At 39.3% G+C, this 22,405-nt stretch overlaps 1 protein-coding gene across 1 annotated transcript; it reads right to left on the reverse strand.

Annotated features, from left to right (window-relative positions):
* Window positions 1–691: 691 nt before the first annotated feature.
* LOC120529008 (tripartite motif-containing protein 16-like) lies at window positions 692–22,387 on the reverse strand. Its single transcript, XM_039753069.1, has 5 exons — window positions 22,352–22,387; window positions 18,901–19,138; window positions 15,402–15,467; window positions 13,094–13,599; window positions 692–772 (listed from the first exon to the last, which is right to left on the reverse strand). The coding sequence occupies exons 2-5, from the start codon at window positions 18,995–18,997 to the stop codon at window positions 692–694; spliced, it is 750 nt and encodes a 249-aa protein (XP_039609003.1). The 5' UTR covers window positions 18,998–19,138; window positions 22,352–22,387.
* Between the last annotated feature and the right edge of the window lie 18 nt (window positions 22,388–22,405).

Consider the following 22,405-nt stretch of genomic DNA (forward strand, 5'->3'; position numbering starts at 1 on the left):
CCCGCCATTCTTATTCCACACAGCAGACTCTTTCTTTGTATTTCGACTACACAGATTATTTGAAACAATAAATCAAATTCTGACGGCTCACACAAAGTGATTCAGACCCTCACCTCATGTTTTGTCACTCATTATTTGGGGTTAATAACTGCCATCAAGCCCTTCCTGTGGCTCTGGATGAGACTTCTACTCCTTTCACTGCACTGGCCTTTTTCTCCCAGCTGTTATGTTCAGCTCTTTCCATGGATGTTGACTTGGATTCAGTTCAGGGCTCATAGCAGACACTTCACAACATTCCAGTGTCTTCTTTTCCCCAATTCTTGGTGGTCTCACCTTGATGACATTCACTCCCAAACACCTGGATGATCTCCTGATTTCATTGTGACCTTCACGGATTCAGCACTTCAACCTCAGACCATTAATGGCGTCGCTTTGTCTTCTGTGGACACAGAGCTGCTGCGACTCACCATAAAGCTTTAATTGTGTTTCTTTCAAATAACTTTCCTGTTATCTATCTATCTATCTATCTATCTATCTATCTATCTATCTATCTATCTATCTATCTATCTATCTATCTATCTATCTATCTATCTATCTATCTATCTCATTCTTTCCTAGGGCATGAAGCGGAAGGAGACAATGGCCAACGGTGAGATGGACCGCATTGTCAAAGAACTTCAGGCTTTCGACATCAAGATCCAGAAACTCCTGTCCAGCCGGATGCACCTGAAGGATTTGAAGGCTTGTCTGCTGGAAAAATCCTCTCCGACATCTGAAATTGTCACAGCAAATCACAGTTCAGTAACATCAACTCCATGCAGTGCAGCTCACTTTATTTTTAGAGTCCTGGAGACCTCATCCATCTAGCTGCCTCCCCATTTGGCCATGCCACGGCTGAAACGTTGCTCCGATGAAAGGACCCCTCTTTCCCATGATTCCTGTGATCCTCCATCAGGGATGACTTTACCATAGGCAGGCAAACAACTTGGCAGGTGGGCGTGGCACCAATGCCACATTTGGGTACCGAGAAAAGAAACAGAATAGGTGAGGGTTAGTATTCAAATATAATTATCATGTTACTTATGTTATAGTGCTAATGACTAACAACAGAGATGCAGTATGTACAGTTAATCAGCAGCTCTAGTCAGGATATGCTAAACTGAAGTAGTGAGTCTTCAGCCGGGATTTAAAGGCTGAGACTGAAGGGGCATCTCTTATGGAAGCAGGAAGACCATTCCACAGTTTAGGGGCCCTGTAACTAAAAGCTCGACCTCCCACTGTTATTTTATTAATCCTTGGAATCCTAAGCAGACCGGCATCTTGAGATCTTAATGTGCGCTCAGGTTTGTAAGTCATGATAAGTTCAGACAAGTAATCCGGACCTCGGCCATTTAATGCTTTATATGTTAAAAGGAGGATTTTGAAATCTGCCCTAAACTTAACTGGGAGCCAGTGTAAAGATTTAAGAACTGGGGTTATGTGTTCATATTTTCTTGTTCTTGTAATAATTCTTGCAGCGCATTTTGGATTAACTGGAGGCTGTATAGAGAACAGTTTGAACAGCCAGTGAACACCGCATTGCAGTAGTCAATCCTACTAGAGATAAATGCATGAATTAATTTCTCACAATCCTGTTTATTTAGAAAGCCTTAATTTCCTAACATTTTTAAGATGGAAAAACATGTTTTGGACGACTTTGTAATATGTGCTTTAAATGACATGCTAGAGTCAAAGATAACTCCTAGATTGCGGGCTGATTCAGTAAAATTAATTGGGATTCCAACTGAGTTAAATGATGACAAAATATTGCTGTGATCAGCGTCATTCCCTCCAACAATTAACATCTCTGTTTTATCTGTATTTAAAGACAAGTAGTTCTCATTCATCCATTCCTTTAATTCACTAACACAACTAATTAAAGACAACATCGGAGAAACTTCATTTGATTTAAATGAAAGGTATAACTGGGTGTCATCTGCATACGAGTGAAAATTAACATTATGTTTCCTAATGAGAGATCCCAGTGGAAGCATGTAAAGTGAAAACAGTAAAGGTCCCAGTACTGAGCCCTGGGACACCATATTGAACTTCTGTGTATAATGATGGAGTACTGTCAGCACATTTCTGTACATACTGGAATCGATTTGATAAATAAGAACTGAACCAAGCGAGCACGGGCCTGTAAGCCCAACATCGCTTTCTAGCCTGTGCAGTAAAATAGAATGGTCAATGGTGTCAAATGCTGCACTTAAGTCCAACAACATAATTACAGTGGAATTTCCTTCATCAGAGGATATCAGAATGTCATTTACAACCCGTGTTAGTGCCGTTTCTGTACTATGACCAGTGCGAAAGCCAGACTGGAATTTCTCAAATAAATTGTAATGTAAGGTGTGACTGAAGCTGACTGGCGACTACTTTCTCTAGTATTTTAGAGAGAAATGGTAAATTTGAAATAGGCCTATAGTTATTTAGTATGTGTGGGTCTAGGTCTGACTTTTTAAGTAAAGGTTTAATGACTGACACTTTTAGTGCATCAGGTACGTGCCATGCAGTAATGAACTATTGATAATGTTAGAATAGGCTGCAAGAACATCCATTGCACTTTTACTAGTTTTGTTGGCACTGGATCTAGGGAACAAGTAGTGGGCTTCATTTTAGTAATTAAAGTTAAGACTTCCTGGTGAGTTACAGGATTAAAATTATTAAAGTGCTGAATGCAATGTGCGACAGGGTCTGCTAAGCTAGTATTTGGTTTGTACTGTGATGCTGAGATCTGGGATCTTATATTTTTAATTTTCTCATTGAAGAAGTTCATAAAGTCTGTACTGCTAATATCTGTTGGTATTTTGCACTGTTGATCTGAATTCCCATTTGTTAATTTAGCCACTGCTCTAAAAAGTACCCTAGGATTTTTATTATTGCTATCTATTATTGTAGAATAGTATTCTGAGCGAGCTTTAAAGAGAGCTTTTTTATATTTATTTACACTCTCTGTCCATGCAATTTGAAAGACATGTAGCTTTGTTGTTCTCCATCTGCGCTCCAGTTTTCAACACTCTAATTTAAGAGCTCGAGTGTTTTCATTAAACCAGGGAGAGTTTCTATGTGCTTTGATCACTTTTGTTTTTAGGGGAGCCACTGTGTCCAGAGCATCTCTCAAGGTCACATTATAATGTGATATTAGCTGATCTAAATTGTTTTCCACGTTTACATTTGATGTTAACTGATCTAAATGGTTTTCCACAATTACACTCGACTTACTCAAGGTATCTATAAATTTTGAAGCAGAATTACAATCTAGATGTCGCACTGTCTTTGTTTTAATCTGCGAGTGCGCTGGCATGGGCAGAACTAAATCAAACGTAATTAAGAAGTGATCGGAAATAACTACATTTAATGGAGTAATATTTAAATTTTGAATTTCAACTTTGTAAGTTATAATTAAATCTAATGTGTGGTTATGATTATGAGTTGGACCTTTGACAATCTGACAAAATCCTACTGAATTTAACAAATAAGTAAAACATAATAAGAAATCTTTTGTCTCTTGTTTTCCCGGTGCTCATGTCCGAGATGTTATGAGAAGAGAACCGACAGTCTTCGAGAGGCTCAAGAACAGGTCAGTGAGATCCATTGTGATACACACCGGAGTAAATGACGTGAGACACCAACAGTCAGAGATTCTCAAGGCAGACTTCTCAGCACTTACTAAAGCCACAAAGGAGAGGACCCTGGCTGCAAGAATCTTCATCTCGGGTCCCTTACCTCTGGTTAGAAGATTGAATGAGTATTACAGTCGTCTCCTGGCATTAAACATATGACTGAAAGGTTTCTGTGAGAGTCAAAACATCGGGTTTGTAGACAACTGGAACCTCTTCTGTGAGAGGCTGCGTTTTTTTTCATGATCTGCATCCAAATATGTTTGGCGCCTGGGTCCTCTCCGAAAACATCACTAAGGTAATTTGTCTTTCTTGACTGTCTATTTTTACTCCTAACCCTTTCCATAACACTTTGTTAGGACACGATAATTTGGTAACAAAATCTTCCTCAGAAGTGCACTGCATACTCTAATAACTAACCTCAATGCATGTAAAAAATTTAGACTGTGCAGCATAAATACAGATAATTTAATTACAATTACACCTCTAGATGAGCAATGTATTAAAACTAGAAAAACAGATTGTAGATTAAACAAAACATACGCACAGAGCTGCACTAATAAAAATAACTTAATTTCTATCTCAAATACTAATAACGCTCCTACAATTCAGTTCTGCTTTCCGAAACATTAAACATGGCTTTATTAAATGTTAGAGCATTAACCAAAAAGACGTTATCCAACAACGATCTTATTAGTGATAGGAAAATTGATTGTAATGAACTAAGTGAAACATGGCTTAGCTCTGATGGCACGGCTGTTTTAATCGAATCTGAGCCTCCAAATTACAGCTTTCATATCGATAATCAGTGTGACCCAAAAGTAAAAGAATTCATGAACCTCCTGGACTCTTTTGATTTGAGGCAGCTCGTTAATCAGCCTACATATAAAGCAGGTCACACGTTAGACTTAGTGATTACTAAAGGACTAAAAGTTGATGTGAAGCAGATCATTGATATTGGTCTATCAGGCCATTTTCTGTTACTATTTAATATAGAAATAATAATAGAAAATATTCATGAGAAGCATATTGTTAAGTAACGCTTCTTTGATGCATCAGCAGCCTTTACAAACATTCTAAGCAACCAGTACGTTTGTAGCGTTTACTACAATAGTGAGAATAATAGTTTAAAAAATTTCTAATACTGTTATATCATGGAACACCCAAAGAGTGTCTGATCTTAAAAGAACATGCCGGAGAGCTGAGCATGAATGGAGAAAAACTAAACTGACTGTCCACTATGAAATATTAAAAGTTAAAATAACAGAATACAATAACACTGTCCGTCTTGAGAGGCGCTGCTATGTCTCTAAGATTATAAATAACAATGCTAGTAATCCCAGAGTCTTATTCTCCATGACTGATTGTCTGGTAAACCCAGGTCACTTAATTTAAAGGAATGCCATCAAAATACTTCCAGTGAAACTTATGAGGCTGTTGCTGTATTTTTTAATAAAAAAATTTATGATATTAGAAATAATATAGTATGTCTTCCCAATACTGATCTTCTTAAACCCCAGTACTCCATTTTAAACAAATTAAATTCTTTCACCAGGATAGATTTACCTGATTTATATAAAATAATTTCTCCACTGAGACCCTCCATCTGTGTCCTTGAGCCAATACCAACTAGTTTTTTCAAAGAAGTATCTGGTGTGCTAATCGATCGTATTCTTGACATAGTAAACTTGTCCTTAGATACGGGGGTCTTCCCAGACTGTCTTAAGACTGCAGTAGTTAAACCCCTAGTCAAGAAAAATAATCTTGACTCCTCTGCTATTGAAAATTTTAGACCCATCTCTAACCTGCCCTTCTTAAGTGGAATCCTAGCAAAGACAGTCATTATGCAGCTTAATGACCACCTCAATAAACTTGCTATTCTTGATAAATTTCAGTCGGGTTTTAGAACAAATCACAGCCCAGAAACGGCACTCGTTAAAGTAGTAAATGACTTGCGGGTAAATGCAGACAGAGGCCATTTATCTGTTCTCATCCTCTTAGATCTGAGTGCTGCATTTGACACCATTGATCACAACATTCTTAGAAATCGCCTTAGTCAATGGGTGGGCCTCTCTGGCAGTGTCTTAAATTGGTTTGAATCCTAACTGACAGGAAAAAAAATCTTTGTAAGTTGTGGTAATTATACTTCAAAGATACATGATATTTTATATGGTGGTCCACAAGGCTCTATCCTGGTCCGCTGCTCTTTTTGATTTACATGTTTCTGTTAGTTCAGATTATCTCAGGTTACAACGTGAGCTACCACAGCTATGCTGATGACACACAGCTGTACTTATCAATAGCACCTGATGACCCCGACTCTCTTGATTCACTGACACAATGTCTTAATTGTGTTTCTGAATGGATGAGTAGTCATTTTTTAAGAGAAAACAAATTTTAGTGAGTGTCAAAAATGGATATAACAAGGTTATTAGAAATAAAGTTGATGCATTAGTATTAAAAGTCAAGAAGGAGGTAAAGAATTTAGAGGTAACTATTGACTCTGACGTGAATTTTAAATCACATAATAATCAGATTACTAGGACGGCATTTTTCTACTTAAGAAATAGAGAAAAGTTTAAACCCCTTATAACATTGCAAGATGCTGAGAAATGAATCCACGCTTTTGTTTTCAGTCGACTAGATTACTGTAACGCACTTCTCTCAGGACTACCCAAAAAAGACATAAATCTTTTACAGCGAGTGCAGAATGGAGCTGCTAGAATCCTAACTAGGAAAAGAAAATCCGAGCACATCTCTCCAGTTTTGATGTCTCTACACTGGTTACCTGTGTCATTCAGAAATTACTTTAAAATTCTGCTTATGGTTTACAAAGCCTTTAATAATCTCACTCCATTTTATATTTCAGAATATCTGGCACCTTACACTCCAAATTGTAATCTTAGATCTTCAAATGAGCATCTCCTTAGAATTCCAAGAGCTAAACTTAAAAGAAGTGGTGAGGCGGCCTTAAGCTGTTATGCACATAAAATCTGGAATAGCCTGCCAATAGGAATTCATCAGGCTAATATGGTGGAGGACATTGAAAAACTGCTGAAAACACAATTTAACATGGCTTTCTCATAGCTTCATCTTAGTTTAATCCTGATGCTCTGTATATTCAATTAATTATCATTATTATTTGTGGTATTTATATTCAAAATCTGTACTAACCCCTACTTTTTCTTCTGTTATTTTTCCAGTTTTCTGGGGTGGCGACCTGCACCACCACCACTTGATCAAAGCACTATGATGTTCCTACATTGATGGATTAAAGGCCAGAAGTCCACATGACCGTCATCATCAAGTTCTTCCGTGAGAACACAGAATACCATGAACACTGATTGAGGTCATTTATGTTAGGTAGAATGCCTAGAGGGGGCTGGGAGGTCTCATGGCCTGGAACCCCTGATTTTGTTTTTTTCTCCAGCTGTTTTTTTTTTTTTTTTTCTTTCCTCCCTGGCCATCGGACCTTACTTTTTTCTATGTTAATTAGTGTTCCCGTATTTAAATTCTTATTTATTTTGTCTTTTTTCTCTTTCTTTATCATGTAAAGTTCTTTGAGCTCCATTGTTTGTATGAAAATGTGCTATACAGTAATCCCTCGCTATATCGCGTTTCGACTTTCGCGGATTCACTCTATCGCGGATTTTAAATGTACGCATATCTAAATATATATCACGGATTTTTCGCTGGTTCGCCGCTTTCTGCGGACAATCGGTCTTTTAATTTAGGTTACATGCTTCCTCAGTTTGATTGCCCAGTTGATTTCATACAAGGGACGCTATTGGCGGATGGCTTAGAAGCTACCCAATCAGAGCATGTATTACATATTAACTAAAACTCCTCAATGCTATAAGATATGCTTCCCGTGCGGTGCTCGATTGTTTGCTTGTCTCTGCCTCTCTCTCACCCTCTCTGACATTCTCTGCGCCTGACGGAGGGGGTGTGAGCAGAGGGGCTCTTTGCACAGAGGCTGTTTGCCTAGTGGATACGGACGCTTCTCAAAGAAATGCCTCTTTATTGCGGTGCTTCAGCATACTTAAAAGCACAAAAGCACACATATTGATTTTTTGATTGTTTGCTTTAATCTCGCACTCTCTCTCTCTCTCTCTCTCTGACGTTCTCTGCCTGGGGGGGGTGTGAGCAGAGGGGCTATTTGCACAGAGGCTGTTTGCTTAGAATATACTGATGCTCCTCTAAAAAATGATGCTTTATTGCGGTGCTTTAGCATACTTAAAAGTACACGTATTGATTTTTTGATTGTTTGCTTTTCTTTGCGAGCGCTCTCTGTCTCTGAAATTCTCTGCTCCTGACGCGGGCACTCCTTTGAAGAGAAGATCTATTTGCATTCTTTTAATTGTGAGAAAGAACTGTCATTTCTGTCTTGTCATGGAGCACAGTTTAAACTTTTGACTAAAGGGTGTTATTTCATGTTTAGAGGGCTCTAATAATGATAACAGTGTGGGAGAGTTTATAAGGGCTTAAAATATATAAAAATAACCATACAAACATTTGGTTTCTTCTTTGTGGATTTTCATCTCTCGCGAGGGGTTCTGGAATGCAACCCCCGCGATCGAGGAAGGATTACTGTATAAATAAATGTTGTTGTTGTTGTTGCTGTGTTGACCTCAGCACACCTCACTTCACGTCCGTCAGCTTCAGTCAGTTTTACCCCTCTCACTCCACCCATAACTGGTGTCACTCTGGTGAAACAGACAGGAGTTATGGAAGTACGTGCAGTTTTACTCTAATAATAATAATAATAATAATAATAATAATGCATTTTATTTAATAGGCGCCTTTCTTAGCACTCAACGTCACCTTACAATACAATTAAACAACATAAGTCAAATTTAAACAAAGAGAATGATAAATCAAAAAGCAACAATTAGCAAACAAACAAAGATAACTGGCGGTAACAGTGCAAAATTCACAACTGGCACACCAGTTTGATAAGAAAAGTTTTGAGGGCAGTTTTAAAATGTGTTATTGAATCGAGCTGATGGATATGAGAGGGAAGAGAATTCCCAAGTTGGTACAGAAAGTCGAGCTGCAGATGAGGATCTGAGTGGTTCAGAGCGGTATTTAGTATTGTATTCTGTAGTTAACAGGGAGCCAGAGAAATTGAGAGAGAATTGGTGTAATATGTTCAGTGGATTTAGAGCAGCAGGTTATTATCCTGGCAGTAGAATTTTGAAGAAGTTGTAAGTGATGGATACGTTTTTGTGGGATGTCAGATGGAATAGCATTACAGTGATCTATACGTGAGGTGACTTGGGCATTAACCGATACTTCAGTACTGTGTTGTGTAAGAACAGGACGAAGTCTAGAAATGTTTTGGAGATGGAAAAGGGCTATCAGTGAAACATTATTTATATGGGATGAAAAATAGAGAGTACTGTCAAGAATGACGCCCAGGCTCTGCACTTGGGAAAAGATGTTTATGTTAATATTGTTAATTAAAAGAGGAGACTCATTAGCCTTAGCAAGTGTGGATTTAGAACCAATGAGGAGCAACTCAGTTTTATTGCTGTTTAGTTGGAGAAAATTGAGAGTCATCCTTGTCTTTATGTCTTGGAGACATGCCATAAGGGCATCTGGAAGGAAAACAGAAGTGGATTTGGTGATAGATATAGCTGTGTGTCATCAGTGTAACAATGAAATTTAATACCATTGTGCCAGAAGATATTACCTGTTGGGAAGATATAAATGAGAAAAAGAAGCTGCCCCAAAACAGAACCCTGTGGATCTCCCTGAGTAACAACTGCATTCTCAGATTTAAAGCCCTTTATTTGAACAAATTGCCTCCTATTAGTGAGGTAGGAAGAAAACCATTGCAGGACAAGGCCACAGACTCCAAAGATAGCTAGTCATTTCAAAAGTATCTGATGGGATATTGTTTTGTCTTGGTAGAGAAATATATTGCTTTACTTTCTCCTTTTGTATTATTAATAAGTATTGTCAGAATGCCTCAAATCTCACAGACTCACCAATATTTATAAGGTATTATAACATATATTTTCTTCCCACCTTCTCTACTTCATCTATAACATCAGGCAATTAGGTGTAGTAAAAGACAAGCAAGAGTTAAGTTACACATAAAATAATGTATTATTGATAATATTGATAAATAATAACAATATGTAAAGTATATTTGAATATTGGCAACTATACAACCTGATTAAATGGTGATGTGTAGTTTCAGTCGGCACACACACTTGTTAGTTACTAAAAAAAGTCTCTAGTTCATTTGTGGTCAGCTTTCTTAAGAACATGCCGCATGCCTGTTCTAATACGGATGTTGAGCTTTGCTCTCCATTGTGTTGTCCTTTCAGTTCATGGATCAATTTGGTAAGAAATGCTTCTTCATTAGATGTTAGTAAGAGAGAGAGTGAGGTTAAGTAAGCAAATTTATAGATTCTCTGTCCAACCCCTAGAGCCAATAGGACATCTTGGTACTTAAAGGCTTCTATACAAGCCAATTCCAAACAGCCATACTTCAGACCAATGGAGGAATAGAACACCTTCACACCTGCCCTCTAAACCATATGTTAAGGTAAAGCTTGGCAGTTAGGCAACCTGGCTTTCTTGTGGGGGCTGAAAGACTTTAGCGGAGAAACACTTGCCAAACTGGTTTAATGCACCCCAAACTTTCTGGTAAAATTCAAAGAGACCCATTCCTGATGTGGGGGGTTGTAAACATGAATGCTTCTCACATAATGCAACACTAATATTATATTGCTTTGCCTAAGTTACAAATAAAGACATACAAAATATTTATCAAGTTATATGCAAAATCTCACATCAACAGATATGGTGTCAAATGCAGAGCTGAGGTTAAGAAGCGCAAGAATTGATAAAAGTCTCAATTCTGCCCAGAGAAGATCATTTGTGATTTTGACCAGGGCAGTTTCTGTGCTGTGTTTAGGACGAAACCCAGATTGAAACAAACTGTTCAAAAAGGTTATATTTTGAAAGATGGGACTAGAGTTGGGAGGCAACTATCTGTTTGAGATAGGATATTTGGGTCTAAGACAGGTTTATTCAGAATTGTAGTAATCGAGGCTGTTTCTAGTGAGAGGGGGACTGGGCCTGTAGTAAGGGAAGAGTTAACTATAGTAGTTATCATGGGGAAAGTATGTGACAGACCGGACTTAACAAACTTGTAGGTATCGGATCTAATTGGAATTTGGAAGGATTAGATTTTGTTATAAGCTCAGAGACATTATTTTCAGCTGGTAAACTGAAATCTGCGAATGGGGGATAATAGAGAAGATGTCATTTTCTGCAGAGATAGAGGAAGTAAGTTGCTGGTGGATTTTTTCAATTTTTGAGTTGAAGAAATCCAAAAAAGTGCAGCAGTATTTAGCAGAGAGGTTATGGTGAGCGACATTTTCTGGTGGTGTAATTAGCCTTTTCATTGTAGAAAAAAGAGCTCTAGTATTTTTCCCTCCTGCATTGATAATGTTAGGATAGTATACAGTTTTGGCACTGGAGAGAGTCAATTTTGTATTTTAATATATGATCTGAAAACATTTCTTTATGTACAACAGGTCCCATCTTTTTAGCTAGACGCTCTAACTGTCGGCCCGAGACTTTGAGATGACGAAGTTCAGATGTGAATAAATGAAACAGTCCGTGTTTTTAAGGGAGCTTGTGTATCAAAGGCAGAAGACAGAGCAGCATTGTAATGGTCTACTAATTCTGATGGTGTGGTAGGAGAAGGAGAAACAGGCTGGGATTGCAATAAATCTATAAGGGTCTCTGGGTTTACATGCTTGACATTGAAAATTACACACTGAACCTTTAATTTACTGAGAGGTAAGCTAACAGCAAATGTGATCATTTTGTAATCTGAGATGAGTAATTCAATAGGAATAAGATTGTGAGGTATGATATCAGAGCAGCAAACTAAATCTAAAATATGACCCTTGTTATGAGTCGAAAAGTTGACATATTGAATTAAATTAAAACAGTCAAGGATTTCATTAAAATCATTTGTCAGTGCATCATGCCGTCAAAGTGTATGTTAAAATGACCCATGAGGATGACATTAGTAGACATTGCACACAAAGTTGTTAAAACAGTAAAAGGTTCAGCAATAAAAACACTTAATAGTTTAGGAGGTCAATATAAAACAGTAATTATAATAGATGAAGGTCCGCAGAGTTTGACAGTTAATAGTTTAAAGGGTGGATACGCTGGAAGACGTATCGCTGATAGTTGTAGGTCTTCGCAGTGTATTATTGCGACACTGCCTCCCCTCACCAAAGAACGAGATTTGGAGATGCAGACAAACTCTGGAGGGATTGCTTGATTTAGATGAAAATAATCACCCAGTTGCTGCCAAGTCTCCGTAAGACATAAACAGTCCATCTTAGAGTCTATAAGAAAATCACCAATCAGCAGAGCTTTGTTAGAGATAGATCAAGTATTAAATAATCCAAACTTCTAAGCGTCTATGGAAGTACATTCAGATGATTTTACCAGAAGAATCAGCACGTTAGAATCAGCATGTCGCTCAAAAATATGTGCACAGTTAAGCACAGTAGAGGAGCTGTCAGCCAGGGCCTTCATTGGCTTCTTCACATAGACTGATGTCAGGAGACACGCCACTCCTTGAGGGGTCCTGAGAGAATTGTAAATTAATCCTAAGAATGTGTGTGTCAGTGGAAAGATAATAGTGTCCCCAAGTGTCACATCTGATTGTCACTTTGAAGGTAAAGTCAGTCAGCTGACTCGTCTCCTTGAGGTTGGGTGACAGTGGGAACAGCAAGGAGGAGGTACAGTTTAATCTCTAACGTGACACCAAGTGACTCAGTAAAACACCAAACTCCATCAGTATGGCCGACATGTGACTGAGCGGTGAGTCCTCGTCTTTAGACCTTCACAGTGAATTCATTTAGAGGTGACAGACCACCTGAGTAACTAATAGAGGGGCAATGTCTGCTCAGAGGCCAGCAGTCCAGTCTCTTCTGTCACTCTGTGCTCCTAAATAGTCACTGGAATGAGGCTCTGGATACTAAGACAGACATGTGGTCCTGCTGGGGACTAACTTAACAGGTGACATTCAGTGACACTCAGAGGACACAACAGTTTTTGGGGTGTCAGCCTGAGGGACATGTGGCTGTGAATCAACAGTGACCCCTGTATTTGTAGGGCTGAGGTGTCACCGCCCCTCACTATGACACACACACCTGATTGGCTACTCAGACCCAGTAATAATGGAGAACCTGACAGCTGCACTTGCCCTGCATTCTCATCCAGAAATTCACTCACACAGGTGCCCCCCCAACCACACCTATCCTATAAAATTCATTTTGACCCAAAACTACAAACACAAAGAGGACCTGTGCTTCTGGGGACATCAAGTGACCTGTGGAGGGTACTGGTCAGTGGTCACCTGGTGTCAGATGGCTGATTGTTACACTGGAGTAATCATAAAGCAAAAACCCTGGATAGAGGGGCTCAGTGAAGAAGATTTTGAACCTGTGCAGGAGGGTCATTGTGTGTGAGACGCTATAAAATGACAGAGAGCCAGCAGGCCAGTCCAGATACACACCTATTCTGGGGCTGTAAGGGGCACTAATTGCAGTTGTATTGTTATTGTTATGAACAGAGTACTGGGAATGAGACCACTGCAAACTCCAGGACTTGTCGTTGTTTCCAAGGCTGCACTCCCTGCCCCATGCTTTCCTGCTCAGTCCTTTATATGCGACTCCAATCCTCAGACTTTTTCCACTGCACTCCACCTCCCAGTAACAGCGAGTCCCAATCAGAGCCTCGCTGCACAGAACTTGGACACAATAGTCAAATCTGTCAGGATGATCGGGGTATTCAGCTTTTGTCCACTCACGTGTAACCTTCTTGTTCCCTTCAGACAGATGGAGGACTCTGTTTGCCGTGTTGATGTCCAGTGTAAGGGAACGGAAGTCTGAAAGGAGAGAAAAGAAAATGAGTGAGGAAATCTGGGAGTGTGTAACAGGACTGGGGGCGGAGCACAACACAGACAATTAACAAGAGCCAATCAGGAGCTGCGCTGATGAGACATTAATAGTAAAGTGCTCATCTGATTGGACAGAATCTGTGGGGATTTAAAATAACATTCTAGAATTATGATGAACGCCATAAATTCAGAGTTGTAATGGACTATCCACACTGACCACTGGCTTTATTAAAATTACACTTTTCATTCTCACAGTCCACATTATTAATTTAAAATCAATCTACTGTCACACTTCAAAAGAAAATAAATTCATTAAAGTTGCAATCAGCATTTTCTATCTATCTATCTATCTATCTATCTATCTATCTATCTATCTATCTATCTATCTATCTATCTATCTATCTATCTATCTATCTATCTGTTATATAGTACCTGTCATCTATCTATCTATCTATCTATCTATCTATCTATCTATCTATCTATCTATCTATCTATCTATCTATCTATCTATCTATCTATCTATCTATCTGTTATATAGTGCCTGTCATCTATCTATCTATCTATCTATCTATCTATCTATCTATCTATCTATCTATCTATCTATCTATCTATCTATCTATCATATAGTGCCTTTCCCTTCTGTCATTGTCTCTCTCTTTCTTTCTTTAGTGTGTTTCCTGTCATCTCTTATTATTATGTCCCATCATCTGAGATTCCATTGTTTCCTTTTCTTTTCTTTGTCCAATCAGAGCCCAGACAGGTGAAGTGACTTGCTCAGGTCACATAGTGGTGTCAGCAGTGGGATTTGAACCCACAACCTCAGTGTTTGAAGTCCAAAGTCTTCACAAATACACCCCACTGCATTTCGTTTTTTTCTATTATATAGCTCCTTTCATGTATATCTATCTATTTTAGTGCCTTTCATGTCTGTCTTCTGTATTTATCTTTAACTCCTTTTCCTATCTGTCATTTTCTCTCTCAGTGTTGTAACGTCTTTCTTATTATTTATTATTTTAGAGCACTTCTCATCTTTTTCTTATATAGTGCCCACTGTCATTCCCACAGATGGTGTGATTTGACGCTGTTGTTTTTTGATCTCAGAGGTCCGCCTGAGTCTCTCGTGATGTTTTTCTTCCTCCATTTAAACTCTCCTTCTGTTCAAGCTGAGGTCAGCTTTACTCTGGTGGTCTCATCACAGAGGTGGGCTACAGTCCTGCGGACCCTCAAACATCTTGAGAATATTAGCAGCTGTGCTCATTTGAACATGAAGCTCTTTGGAGGTGGTCTTGTAGTCTTCACCTTGACCACCCTTGGCTGTGACTTTCTTCATCTCCTCCTCTTCTCTTGTCCTCGTTCAGTGTGAGGCACACAATGACACAACACAGCAGAGTGAGGACTTGACTGAGTGACTGAAGACTCCGGTGACACTCATTAAAGGAATCAGTCAGCTTGAGATGTCACGACAGTCCAGTGAGGTCATTGAACTTCTCAGGACCCCCAATAATTTTCTCTGCCATTTTAATTTGTTTTCATGTTTAAAATTTGTGAAGTTGAGAACTCAAAGCAAAGTGTCTGCTCTGAGGAGTAAAGAATGGAGGATGACGAGGACTTTTGTCAGCTTCACTACCTGAGTCTCTCTATCCCATAATGCACCAGTCACAGGACCCCCCATCACTCTCAGCCCCTCAGTCACACAACACTCAGACTTTCATATACTAAGCCTGTCCAGCTCTATTACAGCTTCAATGATTTTTATTGTGATGATCCATTCAGTCAAAACACAAACTCACATTTTAAAAAGTCGTCTCTGTTCTGAAGTTCAGGAGTCTGGAGGGTGAAAACTGGAGCTTCACACCCTGAAAATAAAAATGGAAACTGTGAAGATGGCATTGTGTGATCTTAGTTTAGTTCTTAAACATGTATTACAACTTCAGAGGAGTTAAAATAAAACATTTATACACTATACAATATACAGTACAAGGGCTGACAAATTAGACCAAATGTCAATTTGAATATTGATATTAATAATAAATAAACAGGTAGCCAGAGAGTATTGAGACCCCTTAACTTTCTGCACAGTGAAATGTTCAGGTGGTCCTCAAGTAGTTAAAATTTCTTTCACAGTTCTTCAATTTTCTTATAAAATGCTTTTGGTGTGGAAAATCCTTTTAAATGTCGGTGGGAGACACGACTTCTGAGCAAACAACAGTAGGAATATAAAACACAAGAGCCCAGAGGGAGCACAGCTGAAAATGGATGAACGTGAACTTTTAACGTGGACTCCATCCAGCAGAATGTAATGGACAGCGAAGACAGCAGGAGCAGACAGTGATGTTCTGATGTTATAAAGCACTGACGCTGAGATCAATTTGATTCCATTAACGTCTTCACTGTTCTCAAAAAAACAATTCATTTGTGCACTGAGCTGGCTTAGCCATTTTAAAACACGTTTCTGCTCATTAATTTTAAGTTGAGAAAAGCAAAGGAAATAAAAAGAATCCCAAAGTTAAGTGAAAAATTGACTTTTTAAGTGAATATATGGAAAAAGTAAAAGGAGTATAACATTTCAAGATTATATTTCAAAATATCTGATTAAAAGCAGATGTTTATTGTGAAAATTTGTTATCACTCAGCTAATGACGGTGAAAGACACTATAAAATAAAAATAGTTGACCAAAAGGATGGCAGATAAATGTTAAAGACCAGGGGCCTCATGTATAAACGGTGTGTACGCACAGAAATGTTGCGTAAGAACTTTTCAACGTTCAAATCGCGATGTATAAAACCTACACTTGGCGTAAAGCCACGCACTTTTCCACAGTACCTCATACCTTGTCGTACGCAAGTTCTCCGCTCGGTTTTGCAGACTGGCGGCACCCAGCGTCAAAGCAATGCTACTGTTCTTGTGTGATTACTCATTATTTTCATGAGGCGGCTTTATAAATACACAGAAACTAACCGCATATTGTTTATTAGTGTAATGCATCTGATTGTAATTAACTCGTAACAATATAATGGTCCAGGAAATAGCCATAGTATTCCAAATGCCATAACTGCTTTAGCGTTGTTACTCTCACTTGTCCTTCTTCTTCTTCTTCTTCTTCTTCTTCTTCTTCTTCTTCTTCTTCTTCTTCTTCTTCTTCTTCTTCTTCTCTCAGCTCCTCCCGTTAGGAGTTGCCACAGCGGATCATCTTTTTCCATATTACTCTCACTGCACCACTCGGAGTATTTATATCACTGTATCTGAGTGTGAATCACAGCAGCAGCTGATCGGAAAGAGAATTATCGGTATACAGCATTAAGCACACGCTGTCTCTGCCACGGCAAAACGTTTCAAAGCCTTTCCTGTACGGACCTCACGGTTCAGAAACAGTTTCATCCCAAGAACTTTAAATGCACTCAATCAAGTGTTCCTTGTAGAACTGTTTTTACTTATAAGTACAATCACCCCACTGTAAACTTGCACTATAGTTATAATATCTCACAACCTGAGCCACTTTATAAAGAGCGTATTTACAAATGATGACGATATCATTTTTAAAGTGAAATGCAGCAAAATATGTTTGTTAAATTATACAGATAAAACTTTAACTTCATTTAAATAATCTATATTCTTCACTGGGAGTGTCTTTAAGGACAGAATAATTAAACATGTACTACGAAGATATTTCAATGTTCTTTACACGTTTTGAAGAATCGGCGCTAAGCTTACAGATGGCTTAACTTCTATTACAGAGCTGATTGTATGGCGATCGGTTACTTGGGGAAAGAAAAGCAAGGACTGCAGTGACGGCTACGCCAATATATATTGAATATAAAACAGAAAGAGAAAATAACAACACAGCTAAAAACGCAGCGACAAATTTCGGCAAAAGTTAAATGCTTGTGTCATGAGCACAAACGTTCTTTAACTCCTATCATCATGAAAATGACATCACGTATACATCTCAGTATTTTAGTTATTCAGAGAGCTGTAATATCACGAATGTAATGGACTCTGTGTCCAGTTGGAGGAAGAGAGCCGGTTTAAAAAGCAAGTAGTGATTCACACACACAGATCACATACGAGTAGAAGATCAAATACAAAACAAAGCATTTAACGTGCTACTTTAATTACGATGTGATTTGAGAAACTGGTTAATTAAATGATTTTAAGATGAAGTTTATGATGTTCTACTTTAATGACAAAATAAACTACGTGATTAAAGTGGAAATGTCAAGATTAAAGTTGACATTTCGTGCTTTTTCCCCACCGTGTGCCTTTTTTCTCTGTACCCTAATAAGCTTTCATATGACACTCAGACAGTGGGCTTACAACTCGGCTTTTTACGGCGACTTTGATATGTGACTTATTTTTTATTTCCAGCACTGAGCGATTTTGTGAATGTGAGCTTTCAAGTTTCTCCAACACGCTATGTTACTCGATCAACTGCCTTTTGTTGATTATACCACGGTTTATTTGAACAAATAGTATGTTTTTTCTTTGCCTCCACTTGGTAATCGCTGAAATTCTTATATTTTCCCCCCGTGCTTTTCCCATTGTCTTTTCACAGAAGGCTGCGCTTAAGGGCAATTTATATTGATTTGCATATTCAAAAAGGCGTAATTCTGGGAGGATTTGGGGTTTTACAAAGTGCGCGTGCACGAGCGTTTGTTTTCACGCTGATCGGGATTTATGTAGCGGAAGAACGTGGAAGTTGGAGTACGCACAGATTCCTGCATCTGGATTTTTCTGTGCGTAAGCACATTTCGGCTTTTGTGCTTACGCCATGTTATAGTGCGAGTTCTACGCACGGCGTTATACATGAGGCCCCAGGCCTTCTTCAACAACAACAACATTTATTTACAGTATATAACACATTTCCATACAAATAATGTAGCTCAAAGTGCTTTACATTGTGAAGAAAAAAGAAATAAAAGACAAAGTAAGAATAAGAATAAGACAACATTAATTAACATAGAATAAGAGTAAGGTTCGATGGCCAGGGAGGACAGAAAAAACAAAAAAAAAAAACTCGGCTGGAGAGAAAAAGTATAAAATCTGCAGGGGTGCAAGACAATGAGACCGCCCAGCCCCCTCTGTCTTTAGTCTTCTGTATATGGAAAATGCATAAGAAGTACAACATTTCAAATAAAAACTCCAAAACATCTGAGAAATAGCAGCTGATTATTTAGAGAGTTTATTATCACTCAGCTAGTCACAGTGAAAGGCGCTATATAGCAAAAAATATTTAACAGCAAAGGCTGATAGTTCAGTGTTAAAGAGCCTGTCATCTTCATGTGTCTCACCTGTTAATGTCCTCTTATTGTCACTCTGGTCATCCTCATGGACTTCAATAACAGACACAATGTCACCAGACACTATACCTGATGGAGTCCTTGTCATGATGTCCTCCTGGCTGATCTTCTCCAGACTCTTCCTCAGACCTGCCAGCTCCTTTCTCAGGCCCTCAGAGGAGAAATCAGCAGTGACAGTGAAGCTCAGTGAGTCTGCATCAGCAGGAAGGACACAGCGAGATGAGAAAGTCTGCATCAGGAGACATGAGGGGATGGGATTTCTCAAAGGACACATTAAAAAGTAAGTAATGCTGATAAGAGGAGGGTCTTCTGAATTAAGGATCAGTGTGGTAGGCACTCAGTTTGGGCCTGTCATTGTCTTGTTGGTTATTTATGAGAGAATATGAGAGTGGAGTGTTGTGGAGTATCAGAGATTATCGACCTTAAATATCAATGAGCTTATCACACAGGACTACATGAGAGGCGAGCCATAAGGGATTGAGGGGGCAGGAGGGTCTAGAATTGACTTGGCACACAAAACAAGGTATTGGGCTTTTTACAGTTCTGAGATAAAATTAATTAAGTTAAATGTAAAGAATAACACATGTAGGGAGAAAACTCTTCAATATGAGTATACAAATGAAGGTCTGCAGCTCAGTAGTGTGACTTATGAGTAAATCCTGTGAGCCTTTGTGTCTTCATCACCATAGTCAACCATACAAAGTAGAGAAAGCTATCGCAAGCTGAGTTATATAGCGACCAACAGTGGAGTGTAAATCAAGAAGAGAATCTTTCTAACCTGTGCAAAACACCATAACATACCATACCATACCATACCATTTTATTTGTTGAGCGCTTAAAATCACAGCATTACAACTGACCGAAGTGCTGTACAGTTAAAACAAGCAGGACTAAAAGCAAAATATTAAAAACAAACATTAAGAGAGGATTAAAACAGAGATACTAAAAACAGGTCAGGGGACCAAATAAAATAGAGAAAATAGCAAAAGGCAAGTGGAAAATGAAACAGGTTAAGAATTAAAAGCCAATGTGAAGAAGTGCGTTTTTAGGAGTGATTTGAATGTGGCGACTGAAGCGGCTTGCCTAACCACTAAGGGCAGGGAGTTCCAGAGCCTGAGTGCACAGACGGAGAAAGCCCTTTCACCACGAGCTTTAAAACGTGCCTTGGGAACGGTTAGGAGCAGCTGATCTGCGGATCTAAGAGCACGAGGGGGATTGTGAAAGTGGAGCAAGACACTCAAATAGGCGGGGGCTAGACCGTTTAATGACTTATAGGTGAGGAGGAGAATCTTAAAATCGATTCTGAATCTAATCGGCAGCCAGTGTAGGGTTTTTAAAATCAGTGAAATGTGTTGGATTCTGCTACTTCCAGTTAGAAGCCTTGCAGCCGCATTTTGAGCCAGTTGGAGTCTAGAAAGAGTGGCTTTACTGATACCAAAAAGGCAGGAATTTGAGTAGTCAAGCCGGGACGTAATGAATGCATGAATTACAGATTCCAGGAGGTGGTTAGACAGAATAGGCTTGAGTTTGGCGATTAGCCTAAGATGGAAAAAGCAGGATTTTACTGTGCTGTTGAGTTGAGCATCCATTTTCAGGAACGTATCCATTTTGATTCCAAGATTGGAGACAGACGAAGTTACTGGAATGGGAAGAGAGTCGAGGCCAAGGGGTGGAGCCTGTTTGCAGTCGGGACTAAAAACAATGACCGCGGTTTTTGAATCGTTTAGGTGAAGGAAGTTTACAGCCAGCCAGTCCTTAATGTCATCTAGGCAGTCGAGGAGAGGTTTGGTGGAGTCAGTTGGCTTGAGGGAGAAATAAATTTGGCAGTCGTCAGCATATAGGTGATATGAAATTGCATGTTTTCTAAAAATTGCACCAAAAGGCAGGATGTAGATTTGAAAAAGTAGTGGCCCTAAAATGGAACCCTGGGGAACCCCACATTGGAGTGGGACTGATTCAGATGAAAAATCGTCTAGCATGACTCTGAGAGTCCTGTTGCAGAAATATGACCTGAACCAGTCGAGGGCTAAGCCAGATACACCAGCCCAGGATTCGAGTCGGAAGATCATGATGTTGTGGTCGATTATGTCGAAAGCAGTAGATAAGTCGAGAAGAACCATAACCACGTGGAGTCCTGAGTCCAATGCCAAAAGGACGTCATTTAGGACACGTAAAATGCGCGGTTTCTGTACTGTGTTGGGGCCTAAAGCCTGACTGAAAAAGATCCATTACCTGATGGTCCTGTAGGTGATGAGTTAATTGCTCATAAACTACTTTTTCTAGTATTTTTGACAAGAAAGGTAGTGTGGAGATTGGACGAAGATTGGAAAGAACGGCAGGGTCAAGATCAGGTTTTTTCACAATTGGATGTACAACTGCGTGTTTGAAAGCACGAGGAACTATAGCCGAGGATAGGATCTTTAGGACATCATATTGAATCACAGGAAACACATCTTTCAGCAGTCTGGACGGCACTACATCATCAGGAAAGCCCGAAGGCTTCATTGAGGCGACGATTTTTTCCAGATGGGGGAGCGAAATGGGTTCAAAGCTGGTGAGGGAACCGTGCGCAGGAGCGGCTAAATCAACAGAGCCAGAAGAAGAAATGGAGATCTGGGATCTAATGTTCGTGACCTTATCCAGAAAAAACGTGAGGATGTGATTACAAACAGCAGTGAAGGCAGAAGAGAAAACAGTTACAGGTGGAGAGAGGACAGCATTTAGTGTTTTGTATAAGACACGTTGATTGCCAGAGTTTTTTAAGATGATGTCAGTGAAAAAACGGTTCCTTGCACCTCTGACTGCTCTCTGGTATTGGGACCACGCGTCTCTCATGCAGTCGAAAGTAACAGTGAGACCATCTTTCCTCCATTTACGTTCTAGTCGCCTACAGTTTTGCCTGATGGAGCGAGTTTGTTCGTTTAGCCATGGGTCATACTTGACTTTGGATTGTCTCCATTTGAGTGGGGCTACAACATCCATCACAGTCGACATCAGGACTTTTATGTGTGTAGTTTGAGATAAAAGACATGAGAAAGATGGGAGAAGAGAGATGAGACTGGACTTTGGGGTCTGAGCTGTGAGGAAATACTGAAGGATTTGAATCTCATTGGTTTAAGGATGGAGACAAGAGGAGTTGGCCTGGCAGAAGAGTTGATACCATCTTTTATTAGATGGTGTCTTTAAAATTCTATAAAAATTCACTTCACCAACCAAACACCTGTAGATTCATCTGCCTGTCATACAAAGGTAGCAGCTGAGATTTTTGTAAACAGAGTATTGGAGATGTTAAGGAAATATGAATAGACAACCTGCGTTGAGCTGAATGTCCTGTTCTTGTTTTGTTGTACAAACTCCTCAGATTTTTTAAATTTCTCTCTAAATGTTTTCAGGTCCCACGCACCCCTGTCTGATCAGACTCCCTGTGAAGTGTCAAGCTCACCTGCAGGAAGTGGAGATGGTCCTTGGTCTCTGAAAGCTCCTTCAGCTCAGCTTC

This window comes from Polypterus senegalus, chromosome 4 (assembly GCF_016835505.1).
Source record: "Polypterus senegalus isolate Bchr_013 chromosome 4, ASM1683550v1, whole genome shotgun sequence".
Lineage (NCBI taxonomy): Eukaryota > Metazoa > Chordata > Cladistia > Polypteriformes > Polypteridae > Polypterus > Polypterus senegalus.